The following is a 16713-nucleotide window of genomic DNA, read 5'->3' on the forward strand; positions in this document are numbered from 1 at the left end:
GATTTTTTCGATGAGCGTGTTCCCAACATTTCCTGCCTTTGTGTCAATTTTGTCATTTACTGTGTTGTTGGACAGTGGTACAGTTTTAAATTTGTAAGCCACCTGCGGTCCACACAGTATTGCAGCCATTTTAATGCATGCAGGTTTAATCAGCGTTTCACCAGTGTTGTGTGGCTGTTTTGGCCTGGGCAATAAGGAGAGAGCACTCAAAAGATGCAATCGTTGCCAGTCCGGGCAAAACCGTCCTTACTGTTTTGGGGCCTGTTTGTGACAATGAGTTCCCTTTTACTGAGGAAAATCTGTTTGGGTTTACCCACCATCTCAGGGTTTTTAGTTGTCTGGTGTAGCTTAAGCTTGCAGGGTTTCAAACTTTCATTTGCCAGTTTCTCACCGCAAAACATGCATTCGGCTCTAATTTTGTCAGCTGCTTCTATGAAGCCAAATTCAAGATAACTCTCTTGGTACCCTGTCTTTCACCATCTTTCACCTCTCTCACCATCAGCAGTTTCCTCCGCTTACCTCTGTGTGTGAACTGCAGAGGGCATTTTTTTTTCACATTACACATGCCCATATTCTCACGATACGTATTTTAAAAAAAATTCTATACAAATTTATTTATTTATTTTTACTAAATAAAATAAGCTTTTAATATAACCCTTACATTTATACGTTTTTGACACATAAATAAAATAAATTTTGACACATAACACATTAAAATTGTTACACCCCTTAAAATCAAGAGGGCTTCGCGACCCTCCATGGATCTTTGGCGCCCCCCTAATGGGGTAGATAAATAGATCCTTTGGTAATTAATATTCTGGCCTGCATATGTTACAGGTCACGAAATATGAGGCTATTTAATAAGCTATCAATGAATATATTTATTTGGCAAATTTCCCACTGGACATTTTGGCCATTGATATTTTCATCTGATTGACAATTACACGTGATACTGATTGGTGATAGAGTGGTGACAGGGTCTTGGTTTGTGACGAAAGCTGGCCCTTTTGGCACCAGATCAGCAAATAGCAACATTCAGTTGCAAGAGCAAGGTTAGGTTTCAACCTGTAGAGGGCAGTCACTATGCATATTTAGAAACAATATGTAGAATTTCAATATTTTGCACTCAAATGTCAAGATCTGAACCTGAATCAATCCACAACACAACACTACTTAATACCCATATATATTACTTTTCAACTGAAAAACAAGATGGCAGCATGCAGCATGCAGCAGTGCAGCGGCTTCTCAGCTAGCAGCAACTGGCATATTTACTAACTTGGTAAAGTGTGGAGTGAGGTACAGCTTGACTGAACTTCTACAACTCGCTGTTCTCAGCATAGCGATCAAACCAGAGCTAAAAGCAGTGGTAGGGCAGAATGTGGCTCCTGAGGACAGTGGCCTGGAGGAAACACCGGCTCAGGGGGAAGAGGAAGCACTGTGCACATAGACAGAGGAGAGGCCAGCAGGCCAGCTTGCTAGCTAGGCTAAAGGCCAGCAACAGACCTGCTCTTCCAACACTAACGTCCGCTTGTTTAACAGCAAGATGGACCTAATGCGACTCCGACTGAGTAGCTACAGAGAAATGCAGAACTGCTGTGCATTTCTCTGAACGGAAACATAGCTCAACAACAACATGCCGGACTCAGCTTACCAGATTGACAGGCTACTCCTTTACCTAGCTCACTGTAACCACCTGTTTTCTTTCAACATCTTCCCTCTTCTGCTTTTTCCCCTGTGCACCAGATGGCTTGGACCTCTTATCATTAATGAAAAAGTTATTCATATGGGGAAAGAAAACTCACAGAAACTCAACAGGAAGGTTTGATATCACTGTAGTTAAGCAATATTCATGTGGAAGGTATAAGGACCTACCTATATTAATATAACTAATTATATTACAGTGTGAAAATGTTAGCCAAATGTCTTGCAAATAGATTGAAAAGGTATTATCAAATATAATACATCCAAATCCACAAGGTAGTCACATCAGTGATAACATCAGACATATATTTATTTCATTCCTTTGGCTGATTTACAAAACAAACAAACATTTGATAAAGTATGCTTTGATTTTATTTATACATTTCTAGCATATTTTAATTTTCAAGATTTAATAATTAGTTTGTTGACAGTAATGTATTTTAATGTAAAATAACTCGAAATGTAAAATATTAAGCAATGGCTTTTTTTCAAACAAAAACAAACAAAACAATAAAATGCACAACTATTTATTACAGCAATATGTATTTAAGGTTAAAACATTAGAATGACTAATACAATAGGTCTGAAAATAAATGGATAAAACCAATTTTTACTGTATGTGGATGATTTAAATTTTCAAATTCACCTGTCTGCAGTGATGACACAGTATAAAGAGCAAGAAAGTGCATGCAGGGAGGGAGGGGTGGTGGATGGGTCAAACAAACAAGAGACTTTGACTCAGGAGACCAGTGTTCATGTCCCATGTAAAATGCTGAGATTTTTTAGCTTGGTTACGTAGTGAACATCACAATATAATTGCTAACTAACTTAAGAAACACAACAAAGGCTCTTATTTTAAGCCACACCATGATTTTTTTCTAAACATAACCAATTAGTTTTGTGGCCTGTGTCCTGTGAACACTGACGTTTTTTTTTGAAAACACTGCCTGTAATGAGCAGAAATTGGCACGCTGTCCCTTAGCTTTAAAAACAGATGCTAGAGGGGTACCGCGAGTGTCATAGGTTAAAGCACAGGGCCACTGACTGAGCTGCCATATTTAATGGGTGGGACAATTTGAGTCAAGATAAAGGCTGGAATTAGAAATAACATAGATGATTGAGTAGTCTACAGCTGTCATTTTATCTGTCTGTCTTTCATCTGTGCCAAATAAACATTAACGTTTGGGTAAATGTAAGTATGAGTCTGGAGTCTGTGCCAGATACCCAATATTAAAGGACTCTGATCGGGGTCATGTTGGTTTCTTTTGATGTATTTATTTTGTATTTAATTTTATTGTATTTATTTTTGACCAATAACAATTTTAGATAAGTTAATGTGTATCTTCTTATATATGTGAAACAACCAAAAGATAAATGTATAATTTATTGATGGACATTATTCTCTTTCTGTGTCAGACACAAGGAGAGTTGTCATTCTGGGAAAAACTGGAGCTGGGAAAAGCAGCCTGGCTAACACCATATTTGGAGAGAAACTGTTCAAAGCTGATAATACTGCTAACTCAGGAACAAAAGAATGTCGAGCAGAAACCAGATCTGTCAATGGGAGACTCACCACTTTGGTCGACACTCCTGGTTTATTCGACACAGATAAATCTGAGGAGGAGCTGAAGCGTGAGATACTGAGGTGTATCACAGAGTGCGCTCCTGGGCCTCATGCTGCTCTCGTTGTATTTAAAGTGGATAAATTCACAAAGCAGGAGCAGGCTGTCATCAACAAAATACACCAATACTTCTCTGAAGAGGTCTTCAAATATGCAACAATCGTCTTCACTCTTGGTGACCAGCTGGAGGAAGGAGAAACAATTGAGGAATTTATCTGTCAGAATAAGTCATTGAATGATCTGGTGAAGAAATGCGGAGGCCGCTGCCATGTCATTGATAATAAATACTGGAAAGACAACCCAAAGGATGAATACAGGAGCAACAGGTACCAGGTACCCAAAATACTTAACACAATACATAAGATAACTGGGGCAAACAGAGGAGGCTGCTACACCAATGAGATGCTCCAAGTAGTACAGGAAATAACTGAACAAAAGAAGATGCACATTAGAGAGTCATCAGGAAACATGTCAGAGGAAGAGATCACACGGCAGGCTAAAGACAGGGCATATAAGGAGATCTGGATCAGACTGGCAGGTGTTGGAACAGGTGCATTGTTAGGAGCTTTGTTTGGTGTAGTGGAGATGGGTAAAGAAGTTGTCTCGGCTTTAAAAACAGTTGCTGGGGCAAGTGGTGCAGCAGGAGCAGCAGCTGTGGGAGTAACAGCAGCAGGAGGAACAGCAGTTGCAGGGGTATCTGCTGCAGTGGGAACAGCAGTTGCAGGGGTATCTGCTGCAGTGGGAGCAGCAGTTGGAGGTTATACAGGATATCATGCAGCTGAGGGAGCAGACACGGCATGGGAAGCAGTAAAGATGGCAAAAGCTGCTGTCAAGAGGGGAGTCAAGAGGCGTCATGAGTCCAATATGGACTCATGACGCCTCTTGGATAAGAGGTGAAACGTCTTCTAAGACAAAACTTAGTCCAGTTGCCTTGAGATATCAGTAAAGTCCGGTCTCCCTGCTGATCACGTGAAAATCTTGTTTTAACCCATCGTTAACCTTTGAGCTGAAGTATGTTTATTTATGTCACAGGTTTTATCTTGTCTGAGCTTCAAGCACCTTTTCCTGTTTCACAAGCTATTTTCATGCCTCCACGATAGGCGGCCAGAAGCATTATGATTTCAGGTTGTCTGTCCTTCCATCCATCCATCTGTCCGTCCCTCCCATTCTTGCTAACATGGTATCTCAAAAGAATGCCAAATTTGGCACCAATGTCCACTTGGACACAACCATGACCTGATTAATTTTTTGTGGTCATTGGTCAAAGGCCAAGGTCAGTGTAACCTTGCATCAGCCTCAATCTCATGAACACGACTCCTCTCGAACACCTGGATGGAATTTTTTGAATTTGGCAAAAATATCCACTTAGACTGAGGAATTTGGTGGTCGAAGGTCAAAGGTCAAAGGTCAAAGTCAGTGTGACCTCACAAAACACATTTTGGTTAAAACTCAAGAATTCCTACACTAACTATATGACACAAATGTCTAATAGGATAAAATGATGAATTGAAGACATTGTATATACAAAAGGTCAAAGGTCAGCTTCACTGTGACATCATAATGTTCTGTATAAAACAGTGTGTTGCCCGGGGAAAGATGTTTGTGAAGCACCAGTGTTTTCAGATGTGGACGTGATCCAAACTGCATTGTAAATATTTGGATTTGCACCTTATTTTTATTGTATATGATATTTTTTCACTGTTTCTTACTTTGTATTGTAACTGCTGCACAGCAAGTTGCAAATTTATCTTAAGCTGTGTTTGATGTGTTGTTAAGTGCATGTACTATAAACCAGTGGTACTCAACTCATGGCCCATGGGCCACATTTGGCCCACGACAGGGTGCCAGGTGGTCGACCAACCACTTACTAGTTCACAATGGAAAAAAACTGATCCAATTGGATTTTTTTGTGCTTTGAATCTAAATTAGCTGCCAGAGTGCAAAAAAGCATCAAAATAGAGCTGTTTCTGAGGTCAGGGCTACGTCCCAAATGTCTTCAAGTCCCAAAAAACACCCCCACGTACAGCAAACATCAAGGGGTTGAAAACAAGCAACTCATTTGTTATATTTACTAATAAATATTTTAATGTTTCTTTATTAACTAGTTGTCATTTTGCAAAAGTTGCCCCTGAGCACGGCAAGTTGAGTATCCCTGCTGTAAACTGAAGCTGCAAACCACAAATATAAAATTGTTTTAACATATTTTATGTCTGAGATCTTTTAAAAATGTTGTAATCAAATCAATGTACTCATTGTTCACTGTTCTCTGTTGTAAAAGCTAACCAGCAAATATCATTTAATCTATGTACAACATCATTTTGTTTGAATAGCTGTGATTGTTAGTGGATTAAAATGTATGACCAAGATAAATATGAACAATCAATAAACTCAAACTTGTGAAAAAAATTGATTTGAGCAAAAAGTTTTTACTTGGTAAAGTTAGTTAGTCGTGGTGGAAGAAGAAGAGGTAGAAGTCGCAATAGAAGTAGTAGTGGTAGTAGTAATAGATAAACTTTATTCCAGACTCAAGTCCATATAAAATACATATAAAAACACAGACAATACATACAAAAACAACACAACAAGTAAGTTTAAAACACATACAGGCATCTATTCCAGTGCTTCCAGAAGTATGACAAATATTTTGTGTCACTTTGTGCAGGCACCACTAGGGCCATAATGACACCATTCTTTGACTGGCTAAGTCGACACATAAAACCGTAAATAAACTTTCTAAGAACAGCATGAAAAGTGGGCACATCACTGCTTACAAACATATGGCTTGCACTTGTCCATCTTGGATGCCTGAGTAAAATCCTAAATGCATCATTATATGCCACCTGGATTTTTTTCATTTTTGCAGCACTGTACTTACAAGTAGTATACAAAGAAGTACAATATGACCTAAACAAAGCTATCTTGACATCATCAGTACACTTATGAAGTTTTCGTGCAAGCATGTTGGCTTGTGCATAGAGTTTGCAGCACTGACACTGGATGTCATCATCATCATCATCATCATCACATAAATCATCTCTGATTATGAGGCCAAGATATCTAAATTTGTTCACAACTCCAAGCACTTGGTCTGCTAGAACAAAGGAAGGAAAGTTTGACTTCTTATCCTCCTTGGTTTTCACAATTAAAATAACACTCTTTTTCAAATTAAACATAATATCATACTGCACACCGTAGCAGGAACAGATTCTAAGCAATTGCTGCATACCAACACTAGAGGGAGACATAATGACCAGATCGTCAGCATATACCAGGTGATTGATAAGCCTCTCTCCCAACATACATCCAGTTCTACACTGGTTTAGCTGTCTAGACAGATCATCCATATATACATATAAAATTCCTCCTTGTCTCAACCCATTGGTCACTAGGAAAGGTGCAGATGTACTTGTACCCCATCGAGCATGCATTGTTTGATGTGTATACCAGCACTGTAATATTCTTATCATATAAGGTGGAACCCCTCGCTCCTGAAGTTTGGCAAATAGCTTTCCATGATTGACTCTGTCAAATGCTCTGGATGCATCCAAGAAACATAAAAACATTGTACTATTTTTTTCTTCTATACATACTAACCATCTCTTTCAGTGCATAAATACAAAAATCTGTGTCATGCTTACTTTTAAAACCGAACTGGTTGTCAGTGGTGATTATATATTGTTGGAGTCTATCGAAAAGAATTTGCTCCAGCACTTTGGAAAGTACACTTGCCAAAGCAATGGGTCTATAATTTCTAGGCTGGATTTGATTTTGATTTTATTTGGATCTCTTTTAGCCATTGGCTAATCTTCCAAGAGTCCACATCAAGATTAAAAACAATTAAACATACAGTAATCATAACACTTAAACATATAATCATATACATATATAGATTCACTCACTCACGCACACACACACACACACACACACACACACACACACGCACCCACACACACACACACACACACAGACACACACACACTCAGCCAAAATACATTAGCACAATTTGAGTACCATATATGTCTACATATATACACACATTCATTCAAACAAATGCATGTATGAAATGAAATATTCATGTGAATGAGATATTCATTCACAGAAATACCACTACTGTGCAAACCTACTTGCAATATAATATTGTGATAATAACAACATTTAAAATACAAATACAAATCCTACAGTCAACAATCCAACTGCCAAACCACTCCTGAGTAATTATTGTAATGAATTCCATAATTTAATGGTTCTGAAAATGAAAGTCCGCCTTCCCATTTCAGTTTTTATTTTTGGTAATACATAATGATTTTTATATCTTATTCTAACGTTGACTTGATGTTTTTCACGCACTAATAACAACTTGTCCTTGATACTCACTGGCTTGCTAAACTTTTGAATCTTTGAAATTAGTGCAATAGAATGTTGTCTCACATGCTCTACTACTGTGGGCCATCCCATCATAGCATGAAGTTCACTTACTGCTTTTTCAAACCCACATCTTAAGACCATTCTAGCTGCCTTGTTTAATGTAATCTGTAGCCTCCTCATATCTCTCAGAGCTGCATTACCCCACACTGCACAGCAATAACTAATGTGACTATAGATTAGACTATGACATATTACCTTAAGAGTGTCTTTAGATAAAAACTTTACAATTCGTCCAATCATTCGTGCCATTTTCATCACTCTTTTAGAAAGATCAGTAATATGAGCTGCCCAAGAGAGATTGTTTTGTATTTTGACCCCCGATAACTTTACTTCTGTAGCCTCTTCGATGTGAACACTGCCATATGTTAAGTGCCATGGCTTCAATTTCCTCCTCTTTCGTGTAGTGCATATAATCATATACTTTGTTTTAATTACATTTAACACTAATTTATTATTTTCCACCCATTTGATAACGGATTTAAAATCATTAGACAAATATTCATACAACCGAGTTTGTGAGTCTGCTGCTGCAGTGATGGTTGTATCATCCGCAAACATATGTGCATTTGAGTTGGCTAACACTAAGGGAAAATCATTCGTGTATATAATAAACAATAATGGCCCTAGGCAACTCCCTTGTGGAATACCACATGTAAGTGTACGTGGGGAAGAAAAGGAGCCATTAACATAGATGGATTCCTTTCTACCATTTAAGTAGGAACTCATCCAATTGATAGCATTCTCACTGAAACCATAATGAGTCAACTTTTTCAGTAGAATAGTGTGATCTATCAAATCGAATGCTGCAGTAAAATCAAGAAGTAATAAGGACACTAGTTTACCTTGATCAAGGGCACTTAGCCACTCATCTGTCATATCTATCAATGCAGTTTCAGTAGAATGATTTTTACGATATGCATGTTGAGCACGGGTTAAAAGGTTATTAGATTCCATATATTTCCAAATGTGGTCACTAACAACTCTTTCTAAAATTTTACTTAAAGAGGAGAATAAGCTAATTGGACGACTGTTGCTTGCAGTGAAAGATATTTTAGCATCTTTAGGAATGGGGCAGATTTTTGCATGTTTCCACTCTGTGGGAAACACTCCTTGTTGCAGAGAAAGGTTAAATAGATATTTTACAGGTCTCATAATATATGGTGCGGCATATTTCAACAGTTTATTGTCAATAAGATCATACCCTGGGGATTTATCATCAGGAAGTGAACTCAAAATTTTCTCAATTTCATCTACTGATGTGTCAGGTAACAAAAAACTGCAGTTTTTCCCTTTCATAATCTTATTGTCTATTTTGCCCACCGATAACTCGTTTGATACATTACTGATCATATGGGACCTGAGATCATTTATCTTTGATTCAAAATAGTCTGCAAAATGATTTGCAATATCCATTGGTTTTGTGCTGATCTTCCCATCAACCTCAATACTCACAGGACTAACACTATTTGACCTACCAAGTAAACCATTCACTGTGTGCCATATCTATTTTGAATTGTTTCTACATTCCTCGAAAGCTGTATTGTAATATAGGGTCTTTTTCTGACGATTGAGTTTTACAACAAAATTTCTGCATTTTCTATATATCATAATATCTGAATCCAATCCTGATCTAGATGCTATAATTTTTGCCTCATCCCTCTGGGATATTGCTTCTCTCAGTTGGTGGTCAATCCAGGGGGATGGTTTGGCTTTAATTGTGCATTTCCTTATAGGAGCATGAAGCTCAATCACATTTGTAAACAATTTCGTAAAACAATCAACAGCACAATCCAAGTCATCTTCAAGATACACAAGGTCCCAAGGAACAGCAGCCAAATTTCCCTGATAGTCTTCTAGGACAAATTTTTTAAAGCTCCGTTTAACAATCACTCTAGGAGGTCTTTTTGGTACTTTGGTGTATTTAGTAATGTACACAATATTATGATCTGTCCAGGACACCAGGGCAGACTTGGCATTCGAGCACTTATTTGGAACATTGCTGAATATCAGATCAATAATGCTTTCAGTTTTATGCCCAAATTTGTTTCTTGAGGACCTCGTGACATCCTGTACCATTTGATATAAATTATGACTCTCTATATATTGAGTAAACTTAGTCTTATTACCATCAGAATGGAATGGATATCTTTCCAGTTTTGTCTTTGACAACAGGTACTAATACTACAGCAAGCATAGAGTCTGGTAATATTCCATGCATTAATAATCCAGTAAAACATAAAGCAATCAACACTGAGACTCCACTGCTAGCATACACTGCCTGGCCAAAAAAAAAGTCACCACCAAAAAAAAAGGTCATACACTCTAATATTTCGTTGGACCGCCTTTAGCTTTGATTACGGCACGCATTCGCTGTGGCATTGTTTCGATAAGCTTCTGCAATGTCACAAGATTTATTTCCATCCAGTGTTGCATTCATTTTTCACCAAGATCTTGCATTGATGATGGTAGAGTCTGACCGCTGCGCAAAGCCTTCTCCAGCACATCCCAAAGATTCTCAATGGGGTTAAGGTCTGGACTCTGTGGTGGCCAATCCATGTGTGAAAATGATGTCTCATGCTCCCTGAACCAGTCTTTCACAATTTGAGCCCGATGAATCCTGGCATTGTCATCTTGGAATATGCCCGTGCCATCAGGGAAGAAAAAATCCATTGATGGAATAACCTGGTCATTCAGTATATTCAGGTAGTCAGCTGACCTCATTCTTTGAGCACATACTGTTGCTGAACCTAGACCTGACCAACTGCAGCAACCCCAGATCATAACACTGCCCCCACAGGCTTGTACAGTAGGCACTAGGCATGATGGGTGCATCACTTCATCTGCCTCTCTTCTTACCCTGATGCGCCCATCACTCTGGAACAGGGTAAATCTGGACTCATCAGACCACATGACCTTCTTCCATTGCTCCAGAGTCCAATCTTTATGCTCCCTAGCAAATTGAAGCCTTTTTTTCCGGTTAGCCTCACTGATTAGTGGTTTTCTTAAGGCTACACAGCTGTTCAGTCCCAATCCCTTGAGTTCCCTTCGCATTGTGCGTGTGGAAATGCTCTTACTTTCACTGTTAAACATAGCCCTGAGTTCCACTGTTGTTTTTCTTCGATTTGACCTCACCAAACGTTTAAGTGATCGCAGATCACGATCATTGAGGATTTTTTTCCGGCCACATTTCTTCCTCGAAGACGATGGGTCCCCACTATCCTTCCAGTTTTTAATAATGCGTTGGATAGTTCTTAACCCAATTTTAGTAGTTTCTGCAATCTCCTTAGATGTTTTCTCTGCTTGATGCATGCCAATGATTTGACCCTTCTCAAACAGACTAACATCTTTTCCACGACCACGGGATGTGTCTTTCGACATGGTTGTTTAGGAAATGAGAAGCAACTCATTGCACCAGTTGGGGTTAAATAACTTGTTGCCAGCTGAAAGATAATCGCCCATGCAGTAATTATCCAATAGGAGGCTCGTACCTATTTGCTTAGTTAAATCCAGGTGGCGACTTTTTTTTTGGCCAGGCAGTGTATTTTAGATGCTCTGCCACTATTTGATCAAAGCCACATGCTTTATTCAGTGATAATTTCTCTATAGCACACAATACCTCATCTGGTCTTATAACCACACCATCATGGTGAGAAACATCTCCCAACAATAAATGCATCACCTCTAACACAATTAATAATATCACAATAATGTTTCTTCCATAGCTCAGCAACATTCTCAGATCCAGTTATACCAGAGATGCTAGATGGTAGAGGCATCTTGTTGTTAAAAGCTTTAACTTCCTTCCAAAATTCATATGTTTTATTCTGCTGAAGCTTTCTGGCCATTGAATTAGACCTCATTGCATCCTCATTTCTTTTTATATTTTTCTTTTCTTTTTAATCGTACAGCATACTTAAATCTAGCATTCACCAGTTTCTTTCTTTCGCACTCTGGGCCATGCCTTGCCTTTCCTGATGTCACCCAGTTATTGAAGGCTTCTTTAGCTTCCGCATGTAATTCACGCACATATTCATTCCACCCAGGCCTCGTATTATGTTTAATCCTTTTTTGACAGAATGATTTACTGCCGTTAACGAGACACTTCACAATGGTTTCATACATGATACACAGATCCTTATTGTGTTTTTGGTTCTTACAGTTAATGTTACCACATATTATAGCCTCAATTGGTAGATCAATGTCATTAAGGCTATAATCAGTCAGTGACCTGTAATGTCTAAGGTCATCATCTGTAAGGCTCATCCAGTGTAATTTCCCACTCTGCTCATGGTTATTAATACTGTTACATTCAGGTAGACTACCAACATTTAACATCATGGAAACAGGGATATGATCTGTTGTAGCCAATCCATACAGTATTTCAACATTTTCTAAACTGTCATGAGCATCGGCTGTACACATAATGTGATCGAGCCAGGACGTTGTGTGCCATGCTTCACTAATGTACATGTAACTGTCTACAGGCAAGAGTATTTTGCTGGAGAGAGCCAGCTTGCTATCTTGACAAAACTGTATTAAGTGCTGACCAAAAAGAGACTTTTCATCTGAAATATCAGCATTCCTGTCACCCATCACGTATATGTTGGTACATGCACTTTCCTCAATGAATGAGCCTATAAACGCTAATCTATCTAGGTATTCCTCCTCATTTCTGTGACAATCATATGGAGTGTATACATTTAAAATAATAAAAATATTCATATTATGTACGACTTTAATTGCTATACACCAGTCCACCTCAAGCCTGACAACAGTGATCAGTGGGTCATAGTTTTTGCGCCACAGAATGGCCACACCGCCAGGTATTCTGCCACTCACTATTCCCATGCTTAGGTCCGTTGTGGACTCTCCTGTCCCATGAAAATCATTGTGGACAGAATTAAGTTTATCCAAGTCTTGTTTGGCTAAAAAAGTCTCTTGTAAACAAAGAATGTCCGTGCTCTCCAGGAGCTGGTCAATAACAACACGACGCGCTCTGTCCCCAGCACTTTGTCCCAGGCGCAGGCCTCACAAGTTATATATGACACAACTCTGAAAGCCATGGCTTCTACATGGCATCGGACGACCCAGCCTCCGGTACAGGCACACTCCCTGCCGGTGTCAATCCCACCGGAGCCTTGGGTCTGCGTGCCTCATAGAAGCGCAGCTCAAAGGCACCTTCAGGCCAGAGCATTGGATCGAACATTTCAGCTACCTCCTTGCACTCGGCGGTTACTTTAAAGGAGCTGAACCGGCTCTGTACAGTGTCTAACTTTTGACAGGTTACCTCACGACCAGTTTGTCTTTCAAGTAGCTGGCCAGAGTCTCCGAGTCTAAAGTAGGCGAGAATTTTTTCGCAAAAACACTCACCAGCTTTGTCTTTATAACTCGAATGCTCCCACCAGCACTAGTTCCAACAATGCCGCCTATCTTCTTCTCCCTGAGGGAATTCAGAAGGGGTTTGTGCTTTGCCCTAGTATCTCCTGTGACATGTTTCAGCCGGTGGCCCACCTTGACTACACTGGACCAAGTTGGGGAGACTCCTGTTGCTGCGCTGCTTGGCACATCCAGGCTCGAGGCTGAGCTCTCCACCCTCCGGCTCGAGTTTTCCTCACTGGTTTGGACCTCCACGCTGCCCCGGGTCTCCTCACTGGCTTGTGAAGCGGGCGCTCTCCCTCCGCTTGTACCAGGCTGTTCAATAGCACCCAGCTGTAGGTTTATATCAGCGGTTACAATACGCAGATCGTTACAGACACTTGTCTGCATAGACAAAGCCTGTTTCATGGCGTGAACGTCTGCACCTAGACACTCCATGTTCGCCAGAAGGCAAGAAACGTCGAGGCTATTGAAAGTCAGGTGGTAATTCATCCAGGAAGTGAGAGACAAAGCAAGGAGCGTCCTCACCCACCTCGTTGAATAACTTGAGGCAACTCTGGATGTTTTTCGCGTCTTTTTGCGCCCCCGTATGTGCTACAAGCTTATGAGTGGTGCTTGGGCAAAGTTCAAAAAGCACTTTGGTAGAGTTCACAATCCACTCCGACCTGAAGTGGTCGACAGCCACTGCAACGATGTCATCCTGGCTCAGAGTTTTCATTTTAACAGCTAGGAAATTCAGAAGTTCATCTTCCACAATAATTTCCCCCGTGTCTGTTCGGTAGAGTTTTACTCACACCAGTAGCACCTCTGGCAGCACCATCCACCATCTTGCTTCCCCGTTATTGTAATAGTAATAGTAGTACTAGGAGTAGTAGTATTTTATTATATTTATTTTTTGCCTCCCCCTTGAGACCTCCCCTTGAGAGTGACAGAGGCCCACACGTTGATGGATTTTGAGCTTTCACCATGACACAATCATTTAATCTAAAACATGATTTAATGTCCCATGTACGTGAAAACACGTTCAGTATGCTTTTTTTTGTTTCTCTATTGTGAAACACGTCAGAGAGGCAAACTAGTGACAGAGACAGAGATATGAATAATAGCTATTTGTTTTAAATATATTTTACAGTGCACAGGTGCTATTAGTAGATGGTTTCTATAGATCTGTTTTTTCTTCCTTCTTTTTCTCATATTGTTGAACAGTGACAGATTTTCTTCAGAATCAGAATCACTTTATGCTCCAAATGTACAATGTACAGAGACATTTGACTTAAAGTGTCGTGAAACAAGGAGTTAAAGGGGTTACACTAATGTAGAGGATGATGATGACAGTTATTGAATAGAAGACAATATTCAGATCCTTCACTAAAACTGAAATTCCTTTCAGAAATGAGTCACAAATGGAAGTTTAGTGCCTAGTTGACCTTACAACACGGCCTGGAGACGCCACAGAGAAGGACTTAGGAGGAGTTCAGAACCCACACCTTAATTTTACCCACACACTGTAGTTAGTAGTTTAATTAACCTTTCACCAGGAAAAAGAACTTTGTAGCAGCCTTCAGTTTATGACACAACATTAAGTAATTAGGCAATTGGCTATCGACCTGTTTATTTTGATGGGTGGTGCTCCGAGGTTAAATTCTGTCATTTAATGGAGTAAGAAAAATGCTGCAAAATGATACATTAGCACATATTGCACAGTCCATGGCCGGGGTTATACTGTCCTATACAGTGTGTGTGTGTGTTTGTGTCAGTCAATGAGGATTTTTATTGTAACTGAGCTCATGTGTATCTTCTTACACCTGCAGACAGCTTAAAGACAAATGTAAACTATTACTGATGACTATTATGTATTTATCATCTAACAACATGGATGGTGAGTTATTGTTACTTCTTATGGTTATCATCGTTGATCACTGTTCATTATTGTATAACATATGGCATTCTGGGAAATCTTACTTTGACTAAATTATCCTTCAAATGATCACATTAAATACTGAAATCAAATCAGTATTGTCTGCTGTAAAATGTAGCAGCCAGGTATGTAGCCTCCTGTGTGAGAGGGCGAGTCACCTGCATCAACCACTGGCCAATAACATCTCAGCAGAATATCCTGCGTCATCTGTATCTGAGGAAGACTTGCTGAGAGTTTTGACTGTTTCACCCACGTTACCTCTCTGGTAAATACTGAGCTGTAGACTGAAGATCGTCTTCCACCTTGCACCTTATAAATTCAAAATCTTAAAGAGGATTTAAAACTGAATGTCTCATCCTACTGGCCGATCTTTAAAGATTAACTTTGAATTTCACATGTCTGTGATTGTCTCTGATGCCATGTGCTCTTGTTATGTCTGGTGTGTTATATTTTTAGAGTGCGCTCCTGGACCTCATGCTTTTCTCATTGTGCTTAAAGTGGAGAAATTCACCAAGCAGGAGCAGGATGTCATCAACCAAATACACCAATACTTCTCTGAAGAAGTCTTCAAATATGCAACAGTTCTCTTTACTCATGGAGACCAGCTCAAGGAAGGACAGACAACTGAGGAATTTGTCTGTCAGAATAAGGCATCGAGTGATCTGGTGAAGAAGTGCGGAGGCCGCTGCCATGTCACTGATAATAAATACTGGAAAGACAACCCAAAGGATGAATACAGGAATAACCAGTTCCAGGTGAAGAATCTACTTGACACACTAGACAAGATAACTGAGGCAAACAAAGGAGGCTGCTACACCAATGATATCCTACAAGCAGTGGAGAAAGAAATACAGAAAGAGGAGGAGCTCATTAGACAGTCATCAGGAAACATGTCAGAGGAGGAGATCACACAGCAGGCGAAAGACAGCGTATGGAAGAAGCTTTGGATCATACTGGCAGGTGTTTCATTGTTATGTGCATTTCGAGCTTGTTTTGGTAAAGGCGCGAGTGTACTACTTTTGATACAAACTTTTAATGCCAATAACTAAATAGACAATAGCATCAATGTCTTTGTCATCCAGGAACTGCTGACACTCCAGCCACATGAGGCCAGGCATTGTCATGCATCAGAAGGAACCCAGGGCCCACTGTACCAGCATATGGTCTTACAATGTGTCTGAGGATCTCATCCCGGTACCTAACAGCAGTCAGGGTACCTCTGGCTAGCACATGGAGCTCTGTGTGACCCTCCAAGGATATGCCTCCCCAGACCATCACTGACCCACCACCAAGCCGGTCATGCTGGAGGATGTTGCAGGCAGCAGAATGTTCTCCATGGCGTCTCCAGACTGTCATGTCTGTCACATGTGCTCAGTGTGAACCTGCTCTCATCTGTGAAGAGAACGAAGCGCCAGTGGCGAATCTGCCATTTTCGGTGTTCTGTTGCAAATGTCAATCAGGCTGCACAGTGCTGGGGTGTGAGTACAGGCCCCACTTGTGGACGTCAGGCCCTCATGCCACCCTCATGGAGTCTGCTTCTGACAGTTTGGGCAGAAACATGTACACGAGTGGCCTGCTGAAGGTCATTTTGTAGGGCTCTGGCAGTGCTCCTCCTGTTCCTCCTTGCACAAAGAAGCAGATAGTGGTCCTGCTGCTGGGTTGATACCC

The 16713-nt window shown here is 40.1% G+C and overlaps 1 protein-coding gene across 2 annotated transcripts in view; it reads left to right on the plus strand.

Moving 5' to 3' along the window:
- Positions 1–5732, plus strand: part of LOC117246146 (GTPase IMAP family member 7-like) — a 32055-nt gene extending 26323 nt beyond the window's left edge. Inside the window, exon 2 of one of the 2 annotated variants that reach the window (XM_033609890.2) lies at positions 3121–5732. In XM_033609890.2, the coding sequence (XP_033465781.2) occupies positions 3121–4202 (1082 nt within the window). In that variant the 3' untranslated portion in view covers positions 4203–5732. The remainder of the gene's footprint in view (positions 1–3120) is intronic. The other variant, XM_078163775.1, reaches the window with a different exon arrangement.
- Positions 5733–16713: the final 10981 nt, after the last annotated feature.

This window comes from Epinephelus lanceolatus, chromosome 22 (assembly GCF_041903045.1).
Source record: "Epinephelus lanceolatus isolate andai-2023 chromosome 22, ASM4190304v1, whole genome shotgun sequence".
Classification (NCBI taxonomy): domain Eukaryota; kingdom Metazoa; phylum Chordata; class Actinopteri; order Perciformes; family Serranidae; genus Epinephelus; species Epinephelus lanceolatus.